The 14,466-nt window shown below is 38.1% G+C and overlaps 1 protein-coding gene across 4 annotated transcripts in view; it reads right to left on the reverse strand.

Annotated features, from left to right (window-relative positions):
- The window catches only part of gulp1a (GULP PTB domain containing engulfment adaptor 1a), a 336,837-nt gene that overhangs the window by 127,189 nt on the left and 195,182 nt on the right, over positions 1 to 14,466 (reverse strand). For all 4 annotated transcript variants that reach the window (XM_048599477.1, XM_048599478.1, XM_048599480.1 and 1 more), the window contains one exon: positions 9,263 to 9,324. In XM_048599477.1, the coding sequence (XP_048455434.1) occupies positions 9,263 to 9,324 (62 nt within the window). The remainder of the gene's footprint in view (positions 1 to 9,262; positions 9,325 to 14,466) is intronic.

A 14,466-nucleotide genomic window follows, 5' to 3' on the forward strand; every position in this document is an offset into this window, starting at 1 on the left:
ATATCTATTAAGAATAGCGCAGAAGGAGAAAATGTCACAAGCTAACTACTTTCAAAGATAAAGTCAATTTATCCTTTCTTGGATTGTACTGCACTTATTTTAGTCTTTTCAGGAAAAGTTCTTTCAATTTTCTATTTGAAATGTTGAAGGTTATCAAGTGAAAACTCAGAATATGTAACTTGCATCAGAACAGCATAATCTTGCCCCAGTTTACAGACTTTACAAATGAAATTTCCTTATTTACAGGAACTTTCATATTCCACGGGACATTTGACTGTATCCATTAGCCATTTTTGAAAGCTAGATATTTATGCTTTTTTGCTGATTATTACTGGGAATTTATTCTGGCCAGTTGGTTACTACCTTAACTGATGAAGGTGTCAGAAGACTCCACATTTTATTTATATTTCCTATCAATTGTTCAGCACCTTCCTCCAACCATAACAGCCTGGAAATCCAAGAGCATTGGGCCTCACGACGCATTACCATACGAAATAAAAACAGGTGTAGGCCTTTCAGCTCCTCACGTCGGCTCTGCCATTCACGAGGATCATGGCCCATCTGACATTCCTCATGTCCATTCTCCTGCCTTTTCCATGAACCCTTGATTTGCCTCCTCATCAAAAATCTACCTTAACCTTAATTATACACAAGGACTCTGCTCTCTGTGTCAAGAAGTTCCAAAGACTCTCATCCATCAGAAGAAATGCCTCATCTCAATCTTAAATTGGCACCCCTTTATTCTGTGACTATGCCCTCTAGTCCTAGACTCTCGTGAGGGGAAACATCCTCTCAGCATTTACCTTGTCAATCCCTTTAAGAATCCTATATTTCAACGAGATTACCCATAAACCTCTTGTTCTTCTGAACTCCAATGAATAGAATCTCAACCTGTTCAGTATTTGCTTCTAAGACAATCCCTCCATACTAGGGATCATCCTAGTGAACCTTCTCTGAACTGCCTCCACTGAAATAATATACTTTCTTAAATAAAGGGGGTAGAACTGCTTACAGTTCTCCAGATGTGGTCTCAACAGTACTGTGTACAGTTGCAATGAGACTTGCCTGCTCTTATACACCAAACCCCTTGAATTAAGGGACAACATTCCATTAACCTTCCCAATTACCTGTTGCACCTGTGTGCTAGCATTGTGTTTCATACTCAAATACTCCCAAGTTTCTTTGTGTTACAGTTTTTGCAGATTTCATCGATCTATATCATACCCATTATCAGAAACCTGCCGAAGAAGATAACATGAAGACTGGGCTGCATTCAGTACTGGAATGTAGGCAAATGAAGTATTAAAAGAACAAAGAACAGTACAACACAGGAACAGGCCTTTCAGTTCACAATGTCGGTGGTGGCTGTGATGCTATTTTAAACTATTCCCATTTGCCTGCACATGGTCCGTATCCCCTCTATTCCCTGACTGTTCATGTGTCTGTCTAAATGTCTCTAAATTGTTGCTATCGTATCTGCTTCCAACACATCCCCTGGCAGCACCCTCTGTGCCAAAAAAAAAATCCTTGTCTTGCACATCTCCTTTAAACTTGCCGCCTCTCACTTTAAACCTATGCCCCCTTGTATTTTGATACTTCCACCCTGGGAAAAAGACTCCGACTATCCACCAGGTCCATACCTCTCATCATCTTATATATAGTAAAATTTTCATTATCCGGCACCTATGGGGATGAAGAGTGTGCTTATTCATCAAATATTCCAGATAATCAAGAGGACCTGATAATCAATATAAAAACAAACACTAAGTAATAGGAATGTAATGCAGGGGGTATACCATTCACTGTTGTACTTTATTTACAGCATAAATCACTTCAATAACAATGTACCTTTGCCTTAAATAAAACTTACCAGCAGAGAGCCTTCTCACTAGCACCCTCAGGTGACTACCCAGGCATCACGGCAATTCATAATATTTGAGGAGAAATTGACTCGATATTTTGTGTGGCCATTTGATTGAACAACATGTATATTTATATTGAGGTAAATATATTCAAAAACTCTAATAACTGGACAAAATAATACAGTAAACTACATGGCGTTTAAGGTATATAATTCTTGTTGGTTTATCGAGAGTGCCAATTCATGAGGTGCTGGTTGAAATAAAGTTTGCTGTACTTTTTTCAGGTCAACCCTCAGCCTCCACACTCTAGCAAATGCAAACCAAGTTTGTCCAACTTCTCCTTATAGCTAATAGACTCCAATCCAGGCAACATCCTGGTAAACCTCTTTTGTAGCCCCTCCAAGACTCCACATCCTTCTTACAATGTGGTGACCAGAACAGCACACAATACACTAAATGTGCCCTAACTAAAGTTTTATACACCTGCAACATGACTTGCCAACTTTTATACTCAATGCTCAAACTGATGAGGGTGTATGCCTTCTTTATCATTTTATCGATTGCATTGCCACTTTCAGGGAGCTATAGACTTGCACTGCAAGATTCCTCTGTACGTCAATGCTCCTAAGTGTCCTGTCATTTACTGCATACTTTCCTCTTGCATTTTACCTTCTAAATGCATCATTTCACACGTGTCTGGATTAAACTCTATTTGCCATTTCTCCACTCAATTTTGCAAATGATTTATATTCTGCTGTAGCCTTTGACAATCTTCCTCACTGTCCACAACTCCACCAATTTACATGTTGTCTTCAAACTTACTAAACAGACCATCTATATTTTCACCCAAATCACTTGTCCCAGCACTGATCCTTACTGAATACCACAGATCACAGACCCCCAGTCAGAAAAAAAGACCCCTCCACAACTTCCATGACCAAGGCAATATTGTATCCAACTTATCAACTCATCATGGATCCCATTTGACTTAATCTTCTGGACCAGCCTACCATGAGGAACTTTGTCAAATGCTTTAGTAAAGTCCGTGTTGGCACCATCGATTGCCATATCCTCATCAAACATCTACATCACTTCCTCAAAAAACCCAATCAGATTTGTGAGGCAAGACCTCCCCCACACAAAGCCATGCTGACTATCCCTAATATGACCATTCCTTTCCAAATGCAGGTAAGTCCTGTCCCTGAGAATCTTGTTCAATAATTTCCCTACCACTGATGTAAGGCTCACCCAGCTTGTAATTTCCTGGATTATCCCTGTTGCCCTTTTTAAACACAGGAATAACACTAGCTACTTTCTAGTCTTCTGGGGCCTTTGGTCAATGAAATTGTTGGTCTGGGTTTGGGAGTTGGGGCAATCAACAGCACTCATAAGGTGGGGTCTGTGTCTGTGTCTGTATTGTTCAGCACAGGGGTTATGGGAGCATTGAAAAGGTTGGAAGGAGATCAGGGATAAGTGATGTTAAGGGTGAGAGGTCAGGAATCGGGGGTAACAGGAATCAACTAGGGTACAGTAAGTAGTGCCCGAGAAGAAACCACAATTTTAATCTGTGGTCTTTTTGATTACTCATGACCTTTAAGAAGTGCAGGTGAGGTCACATGTCATCCTAGCTTTACTGAATGAAGTACTCTTATAAATGTTTCATTTACAACCAATAAATTATTTTCACAGGGGTCTCAAACATGTGTTAGGGCCTTTATTTCCATGGACAAAGAGTGTAACACCTGAATAAAACTGGGTCATGAACATTTAGAGTTTGCACATAATAATTGACCGGACTGTACACACCAAACACCTAGATAGTAGGAACTGCAGATGCTGGAGAATCTGAGATAACAAGGTGTCAAACTGGATGAACACAGCAGGCCAAGCAGCATCAGAGGAGCCTAGACCCTTCTTCAGAAGGGTCTAGGCCCGAAACGTCAGCCTTCCTGCTCCTCTGATGGCCTGTTCATCCAGCTCTACACCTTGTTATCTTAAACCAAACTCCTATTCAGCTTTCACTTCCTGCTGCTAGGACAAAAGGAACCATTCAGTTGCAGCACCACCACATGTCTAGATAACTACATCATCAGTGAACTTCACTGATTTCCAAACATAATCTGTCGGAACGCTCAAAGGGCATACAAGAAAAATTGAAATCAGCAGGTAATGGAAAAAGAAAATCATTTTTATTCAATTTTGCAGCCAAGTTGTGATTGTTTTGTGATGCATTCATGAGCAACACAGTCCCATATGGTATCTACATGACACAGCAATGCCTTTCAAACTGGTTTATCGTAAAATAATCCAGTGAATATGTAAGAATTAGTAAATAAGTCACATAATTTCTTCTCAGACTCAGAACACAAACAGCATTGTTATATCATCCATTTATTGTGTTAGGTACTTAATTCCCAGGAAATTTTCCATCTTTCAATTCATCTTTGACCATTCTTTTTCATGCTTTTTTCCACAGAAGTAACGTTGTAACTTCCATTCCTTACAAACGGTTCATGTTGAGGTACAAGAAACTCTTTCTAGTTGCTTGAAGTTAGGATGATGCCCTCAGTAAACACCCTCAGTAATTATCGCTAGAAGCAGAACTTTTTTTTAAAATGTGCTTTAGGTAATTTTGATATGACAGATTACATTTTTCTTCTGGACTTTTTTTTCTTTATGCTTATTAGGAAATATATATTAAGTTAATTACATATTAATTAAATGTTACTGAAAAAGTGTGCACTCAAAAATTGACACATCTGAGGTATCATAGTTTAGAACAATCTCACCATAACACATAGCTCTTCCATTTTCTGCCAAGAATACTTAGAAGTTCCAAATACTGTTTTGCAACAAGCAAAGGTGATCAATGAATCAACAATGGGTCCACAAATAGGATTAAAAAAGTTCGACAGCCAAATTTTCCACTGGGAGCAGGGCAGTGTGAATTGGAAAATTTCCCAATTTGGCAGGCCCATCTGCATTTAGAAGGTCCCATTAGCTGTAAGTTTCACCCCAGGAAGATGTAATGGGAGGAAGTGGCCTTGCTGGTCCCAAAACCAGAACATAGACAACCGCAGATGCAGGAGGTTAGAAGGCCTGCCTCAGTTCTCTGGGACTAAATCTAATTTTCTTTCAAAGTTTTTAGGCCCTCCCACTCTCATCTCTCATGCTCTTTCACAGCTTAATTCATTTTCCATATGTTTCCCATGCCAGCCCATGCTCAGCAATCACCAGTGCACCCTCCTACGCCCTGTGGCACTGGCATGGCAAATTATGGTATGTACATATTTTTAAAACCATGTGGAGATGAAAACAGAAAAAAAACAGACAATCTGATATAGCTCTCGCTCATATTTGATACTCTAGGCAAAACAGAAATCCATTCATTAAACCCATCGAAATTTTTTAAATCTCAGCAGTTCAACTACTTATAAAACAAACAAACTTCTATTCATCCCCCAGACTAAAGACAGATAATCTTTTTGTAGCCTCTTTGAATCATCAATCAGTGCACTCAGGTGCACTGCAGAGATACTTCTGTGACTTTTTAAACTCAGCCAAAGATCCTCCCTTGGGAAATGTCAACAAGATCTATATTGAAAATGTGGAACAGGCAGTCCTTTTTTGTAAATCAACACCAGACTGTCTGTCAATCCAAGAGGTTCATCAAACTTTTTAAAGAAGTTTTACTCATAGCCTATGCCTTTTGTCAGTGTTAAAGAGCAATGAAACAGAATTCACATCATGACATTTAAATGGGCTACACATGCTTCATAAGCATCTACTCCATTGCTGTCAACTCGTGACACCTCCAGTGAGTAAAAGCTGCTAAAAGTAGGATTGCAGGTGCAGCAGATAATTAAAAAGGCAAATGGAATTTTGTCTGCCATTGCTAGAGGGATGGAGTTTAAAAACAGGGAGGCTATGCTGCAGCTGGATAGAGTCCTGGTGAGGCCACACCTGGAGTACTGTGTGCAGTTTTGGTCTCCTTACTTGAGAAGAGATATACTAGCACTGGAGGGGGTGCAGAGGAGATTCACTCGGTTGATTCCAGAGTTGAGAGGGTTGGATTATGAGAAGAGACTGAGTAGACCGGGATTATACTCATTGGAATTCAGAAGAATGAGGGGAGATCTTATAGAAACATATAAGATTATGAAGGGAATAGATAAGGTGGAGGCAGGGAGGTTGTTTCTGCTAGCAGGTGAAACTAGGACTAGAGGGCATCGCCTCAAAATAAAGGGAAGCAGATGTAGGACTGAGGTCAGGAGGAACTTCTTCACCCAAACGACTGTGAATCTGTGGAATTCCCTGCCCAGTGAAGCGGTTGAAGCTACCTCGCTGAATGTTTATAAGGCAAGGCTAGATAAATTTTTGAACAGTAAAGGAATTAAGGGTTACGGTGAGTGGGCGGGTAAGTGGAGCTGAGTCTCAAAAAGATCAGCCATGATCTTATTAAATGGCGGGGCAGGCTTGAGGGGCCAGATGGCCTACTCCGGCTCCTAGTTCTTATGTTCTTATGCTGTTTGAACTCAGCACTAATTTCAAATGGTCTTGTTAAGTTCTAACTTTCCACTTGCATGATTCATTCCTACCCCTCTCACAAGCCAGAAAAAAGGCTGGATGTCAGTAATGGGGGTGAGACTTTCATAGCTACATGATGCCCACTAGTTGTAAAGGTTTCCAGCGTTGGCACAACTCAGAGCTTCTAGCCCTCAGTGTTCAATGTTGTAAATAAACTGATTTGGAGATACTTAATCAAAAGTCAGCTAAATCCTCTCACTACCACCCATTGATTATTCTCCCAAAACAATCAGGCGGTTTTCAGAAATGTTAATAAACAGAAAGTGAAACCAATGAGAGCCAGCGGTGAAATTTAAATTGGACATTTAAACAAAATGATAGCAAATACCAAGACATGAGAACTAATGAATTCCTATGGTTCGTCAGGGTGAGATTCCAATGAATGGACCTTTGTCAGAAGCAAAATACCCAAATGTTGGCACAGCAACAGGAGACTGTAGGTTATGAAGTCTCAAATAGCTGCTTCCAGATGGAAAAAGAGAGTCCAATTCTAAGCTGCATAAACATGTTTTGATGGAAAATTATGTGAAAATAGAAGTTACGGACAAGAGGGCCAAAACAGTTCATTTTAATGATCTGAGCTCGTATTGTACAATTGCAACAACCTTCTCATTTAAGAAAGATTTTTTTTGAAAAGGGTGGAAATTTGAAATAAAGTAAAAATTTCTACAGATGTATATTGAAAGATTATCAGACTTTGAAAAGATAGGAAAGTTTGGGAACTTGTTATTGGAGCTCATCTAAAACATTAACCTATCTTCCAGCTTCAGATCACTGAAAAACAGAAAAAAAAAATCGAAATATTAAGCAGGTCAGGCAATTGATTTCAGGTTGTCTACAGATGCTGGCTGCCCTGCTAAGCAATGTGATCTTAACTGTTTTCATTTTAAGGTTTCCAGCATGGGCAGTATTTTGTTTTTCATTTTATATTTGATGTTGATTAGCCCCCTGTGAACTCTCCACTTACATCCAGTGAGCTCCATTAAAATTGCATTGCAATACAGTTCTGCTGCACAAGCTTTTTGATATTGCTATTAAAATTAAAAGCCACACCTTTTAAAAGAAACTGAATAATGGTAGTGAGCGACCCCAAATAGCTGAATAAACAGAAAATCTTTTGCTAAACTGCTGGATAATTTTAACAGTGAAATAAAAGCCAGTGATCAGAAACCAGTTTCAACGCAATGATTAAATGTAACAAATAAAAAGGACTGCAGATGCTGGAAATCTGATACAAATCAGAAACTGTTGCAGAAACTCAGCAGGTCTGGTAGCGTCTCTGTGCGGAGAGAAAGCAAAGTCAATATTTTGGGTTCCTTCATCAGAACAAATTTCTCCAGCAACTTCTATTTTTGTTGATTAAACGTAATGATCAGTTTTTGAAGACAGGCAGGGTGAAGTTACTCTCTACAGCAAACAATAGAATCACATCTTTGATGCAAGAGTGTTAAATGGCAATGTCAATTCACATTACGTTGATCTGTAATCACAATAATCAATACAATGGAGACTAATGTCCTTTTCCCTTATAATACAATATAGGATATAGAATATTACAAAGATGCACAGTCTGAATGGTACACAAATATTTTCAAAAGGCATGAATAAGCAACAAAGTCATAATGAAACACAAGGATTAAGTGTTGAGAATAGAATTATGTCACCCAATTTTGTTTAGGTAGATGTCTTAAATGTTAGAGACTAAACTAATAATGAAATCCAAGGTAATTAAAAAAGAAAGCCAATGAAAACACATCTGTTGACTAATCTTTGCCATTAAATGAAATGGAGAAAGTAAGAATATTGAAAATCTATAGACTCCTCTCTTTTCTTTTCTCTGATTCCTTGAGTTTCTCATAACATAGACCCAATTGAAGCCTTGATAGGTTAAAAAGTAAGGACAGAATATTCTTTAAAGTAGACGCTAGAATGTCAGAGCAGGAGGAGAAATTGAACTGAGAAATGTATGAGAAATGCAGCATTTTATCATATCTGGAGGATAGACCGTAACATCTTATAACCAATATAACAGTTTCTTCAAGTGCAGTGATACAGGCAAATGTAGCAGCCAATTTTGCACAGTGAAGTCTCATAAACTGGATGAAAAGGTGTGTTAATTTAGTCCAGACATTTTTAAAATAGAAACCTAAACAGAATTATGGTATTTCCCCTCGTCCCTTCTATTCGTGTTCTATCTCTTTGCAAATTATCAAACCAGAACTTCCTTACCCAGGGGTGAATGGCTATGAAATAAAACCCTGGAATGAATTCAGCTATTAAGCAGAACCTAATCTATTGAAACAGTCAAAATAAGAAATCTATATATATGTTCAACTGTATCGATAAACATTGTGCCACTACACAAATACTCCATGCTTTTACTGAAATCTTTGTTGGGTAAAGCATTATTTTGATTTGGTGAAATATTTTGATTGCTTGCATGTCACCCTAATGTTGCTCAACATTGAAGAGTGTATAAAAATGTTAGCAAATGTCCAGAGCATCAAGTCACGTTTGGGCCTTCCTTTCTTAAAGTGCAAAGTACTAAGTTGAATTCATCCAATAGCTGCTATATATCAAATGTAATAATTCCTTAATATTTCATAACAGGTTAAATTAATGAACTAAAAGGACACTTTTTTCAAAATCTAGCGTGTTCAGCCAGGAGCCAATGTTAACGTAAACAGTACAACTTCAAAGTAAATTCATTTATTTTAACATAATATTTACATATTCTATCAAAAATCAGTGACAGATCTTCCTTCATAAAACACTCATTATTCTTTCCTGTGTCATTATGGATCATTACATACCTTTACGGTGTATGGTATAAAATGTTTTGAGAGAGCTTCAGGTGAATGCATCCAAGTCTTATCTGAAACAAAAATAAACAATATAGCAATGTAGCTATAAAGATATTAGCACACAGTACAGTTGTTCAATTAAAACTAAAAGGTTTTAGTCTGAAATTATAAATTGAGGACAAAGTGAGATTAAAGAATATTCAGACACGATCATGTTGAATTCAGGTGTTTGTTGAATTCAGGACTACAAATTACCTCTTTAACATTGAGAAAAAACTTGAGTTTTAGATGTACTTCCTAACTAAAAAGTATATTAAGATTAGGCCAAATTTTCATGCACAAACTTATCACTACGTGTTTGGGTAGTTGGATTTCAAGTTTAGTCAATAAGTTATTAGTTAATTCTGTCAAAACCAAAAATTGTCAGCAATATTCACGCTATCTCAAATTTTTCAAAAAATTAAAATACTACTAAAATTACAGAAAGAATACTAACAATAGGGATACAAGTCTATCTTTGCTAGAGTGTCTTTGTCAGTGGCTTAGCAAATTACAACAGCTGCCAAATTCAGGCGGAAAACTGCAAATAGCCACTGACAGCTGTCAAAGGGCGAGGGCAGGATATGCAATATATAGTGAGAGAGTCTTAATGTCTCACAGCTTGAAGGGGCAGAGCCTGAGGCAACAGAGACCTGGATTTTCATTGTGAGCCTCAGGCAGCACTGCTCCTCATTAGTAAAGGGTGTCCTTAAACTTAACTTGTTGTATTTTGTAATCCTTTAAGCAAAATTATTTAGCCACACAAGTACCACAAATAGAAATGAGCTAAAGTGGGCTGATCATTGTTTTCTCCACACCCCCACTCCTTGCCAGATGAAGGCTTCGGAGGCATGAAAGTTCCTGACTTCCATTACCTGCCTCCATGGTTAAATTTCAGCCCATAGAGTTTGTTCGTTAATCCTAATGACTGCAGATCAAGCAATTTCATACCAGTCTTGATGATGCTGATTTGTGTCAGGGTGCTGGAAATCTGTCTTTGGGTTTTGTCTTTCTGTATCAGGACTTTAAAGACTTAACTTCAATTAACATTCAGATAGGAAAGAAGTCTTGTTTGTGTCCTGATTGGAACAAGATCAGCTAGGTGGACCCCAGAGAATATGAGTTCCCTGACTGGGGCTGTTAACCTGGTCCAATCAGGGAGCCCTGGCTGACAGATGAGAATGGTGTCAGAGGTTCTGTTCACTCTGACAGCTGGTTCTGAGGAAGGCAGACCAGTGTCAAATACTGTGCATGTGTAAATAAAGGGTGACAGGATACCAGCCTTTGTGGAGCTATTTCAGTTTGTATCAGTGCTTTAATATGCAATACTTTTATGAAAGAGACAAATGTATGTATTAATAATGAATAAGTTTAGAACAAAGAACAAAAGAATAGAAAAAGATTTCAAAGATTATTCATTATATTGGTTATGATTAATTCTAATAAGAATTTTTGATTCAATTTATTTCCCATTTAGAGGGAGGTTTTCTCATGATTACTATGATGGAGACATTAACTGTGAGATATAAAATGTTGACATTGTAAATTAGTTTATAAATGAATTCTTCATAATTTTGCTGCAATCCAAAAAGGACATCTTCTCCATTCCTGTCAGCAAGACTAAAGGTAAGGCAAAAGCAGTTAAGTGCAATTTAATGTACTAACATCCCCTGATGCACTTTTCATTCATTTTTAATTCAGAATCAACATTATGTTGATATAATGTTCAGTAGAATCCTAACTAAGGACACAATACAGGATTCAGGTAAATATAGATCTTATCAGTGTAATCTAGACGGCAGGAATACCCTGGAGAACCATTAGGGTTGAGTCTTTAGATCAGAGGTGGGAACCAGGAGGCCAGACTAATTCCATCAACCCAATTCCAGGTCTTCAAATAGAATTAGCAACGGAGCTGGAGCTGTATTAGGATGGCTCCCTATGTACAAAAATATAAACTCTCTGATCAATTTAAATGACCCTAATCCCCATCCTACCTCCCTCGCCCATAAACCATTATCTCCCTCAGCATTCAATCACCCATTGTTTACTTGATAAACAGAATTTTACCAGCCCTATTGCAATAACTGGAATCCTTTGAACAGCTCATAAAATGCCCCAAGTAAATAAACTTCAAAACCAACAGCATAAACAAAGTCAAGCATCTGTCAAACAATTAGGGAGCCAGATTGCATGCAACAGCGCAAAAAAACCTCAAAAAGTAACTTAATTTTTGTTATTTCAGCAGATATCTGAGGTGAAAAGATGAAACATTTACACATTGTTACAACACTAGGTTACCCTCATGATTGTATTATTATCTATTAAATGAAGATCTATACCTTTTTTTAAAGTCATCCAAAGTCTTTTTCATATTTGAAATAATGATCTTTTAGGTTGACAGCTTGCTGTTTGAAGTTCTACAGTATGGAGAACAGACTGTTTAATGGTTAATTCCATTTTTCAATTACAGCACTATCCTGACTTATCTTAATGAACAAATGATGTGGAGATGGCGGTATCAGACCGGGGTGGACAAGGTCAAAGATCACACGACACTAGGTTATAGTCTAACAGGTTTATTTGAAGATACCTGACACCTGAAGAAGAAACGAGACTCTGAAATCTTGTGTCTTCAAAAAAACCTGTTGAACTATAACCTGGTGTTGTGTGATCTTTGACCTTAACGAACAAAGACACAGCTCAGGCACAGCATTTCACAACGAATAGTAAAGCAGCCTGAATAATTTTACCCACCTCCACTCCATGGTTCATATATCTAGCCAGCTGATGTAAAACTCCATAGCTATTAAACTCATTGAATATCAAGATAAAATGTATCAAACAGGACTCTCACTGGGCCCACAATGCTGTCAATTGCTTCCTTAACATGTGTGATGGGCTGTGGTGCACCCTTCCTCGTGAAAATTACCAGGGAACGAATCAAAGGCAGAACACCAGGATGAGCCACTCAGCAGCCATATTTTTTTCCTGTCTTATTTCCATTTGGTCTTAATTGAAATTTTAAAAATTCAACCCCACAAAACTCGAAACCAGAGGCTGCTAAAGCTCTGTTGGCAACTATCAACATAGTGAACACCATACCTTTGATGCTGACTGCAAAACCAAGGTAGTATTTACCATTAACATGGAATCACAGAACAGTCATGGCACACAAGGAGGTCATATGTTCCACCTCGTCTTACCTGGCTGTTCGAAAAGCAATGGACCGACTCCCAAAGCTGTGACTTCTCCCTGTGACCCTGTACATTCTTCCTTTACAGATATTAATCCAACTCCTCCTTGCTTGAATGTGCTTCTAACATTCTCTCAGGCAGTGCACCCTAAATCAGAACCACTAACTGCATGAAAATATTTCTCCTCATGTCTCTATTTCCCCGACTGTCAATTACCTTCAATCAGTACCCTCCTGTTCTTGACCCATGTACAGTAGGAACAGTTTATTTTCCCCATCTAATCTGTCTACTCTCATGATTTTCAGTACCTCTCATCAGACCTGCTCTCAACTTTCTCTTCTCCAATGTACTTATCTGACATTTTTCATCTCTGGAACCATAAGTTCTCATGATTTATTTTGTACTGTTGCTAATGGCTTTTCATATCTTTCCAAACCTTTGTTGACTGTAATTTGCCAAAATGTTCCACGAGGCAGAAACAACTTTATTCAAGTATAAAACAACCTCCACGCTCCCAAGAATAAAGCCTACAACACTGTATGCTTAATCAACTGCTCTCTCAACCTGTCCTCCCATCCTTAATGTCTTATGGAAATATGCACTTAGGTGCCTCTGCTTCTCTTTTGAATTCTACCTGTTATTTTATCTTGTGTCTCCATGTCCTTCCAGCCAAAATAAATCACTCCATTTTGCATTAAAATTCATCTGACACATGTTCACCTATTCCGACAACTGGGTTATATCATTTTGAAGTTCTACACTGTTCTGCACCCAGGTGATAATTTTACCATTCTGTACATCACCAGCACACTTTCAATTTGTTCCCTGTATAGAGAAGGTTTAAGTTCTTCATAAATATCAAAACAGCAAGAATTCCAACTTCCAACTTCTCAGAAACTCCAACACAAACTTTCTTCAATCGTAAAATATTCCATTAACGCTACTGTTTCCTGTCATTCAACCAATTTCATATCCATGTTGCCACTGTCCCATTTATTTGTCCAGCACTGTAAAAATATCTTTTGAAAGTCTACATACACCATATCAACAGCATTAACCTCATTAACACTCACTCTTACGTATCCCTCCAATAATTTCTGGCAAATTAGTGAAACACAATTTGACCTTAACAAATCTATGCTACTTTTCCTTAATTACCTGCAATGATCCAACTGATCACTAATTTTGTCCTAAATTATTGCTTTGAGAAGCTTCCCCTCTAAGGAATTGAAAACGACTGACCTTTGAGGTAAGTGTCACAAAAGCGGGCTCCGTATTGCCAGGTAGGTTATGGTTACAAGTGGTTTGAGTGCCGACAATGACGAGTGATTATTTCTGGAGTAGTCTGATATGACTGGAACGACTCCATGTGATGCACACATGCTAGAGTATGCATAGTGGGCTCCTTACATGCCATTTTGTAATCTCTCAGATTTTGAGCAGTTTCTTAATTATTCCCATTAGCATTACAGCACTCTCATTAGGACCATCTCCCATGAGCATTCTGCAGAATCTCTGACTAGTACTATGCAGGTATACACGTCAAAGAATGGGGTCACTGAATCAATTCTTATGGGTGGCTTAAAGATGAAGAATAATCAAGAAGCATGCCAATGGAGATGGATGAAGGTGGCCAAACTTCTAAGCCTGAATGGACCAAAATGTAAATCTAAATTCACAGCCATGTCAATCTTCAAGTAGTGCCAATACCTTGGTGACTTCATCATATTTCAAAGACTGATTCTACCATGGCCTCATTTCAAATACTATAAAACATCCTATGCAGAACAAACTATTGAAGGAAGCCACCTTGCTGCTTGACAACTATCATGCATACCCATCCCCGAAAGCTTGCAATATATGATGTAAACTACAAACGTGCCTATCTACCAAAAAAAACACAACATCAAAATTCAGCACCTTGACAAAAAGTAACCACTGGAAATCAAGAAATATGTTGTGTTGTAACAACATTGT

The sequence above is a fragment of the Rhincodon typus genome, chromosome 7 (genome assembly GCF_021869965.1).
Source record: "Rhincodon typus isolate 14 chromosome 7, sRhiTyp1.1, whole genome shotgun sequence".
NCBI lineage: Eukaryota > Metazoa > Chordata > Chondrichthyes > Orectolobiformes > Rhincodontidae > Rhincodon > Rhincodon typus.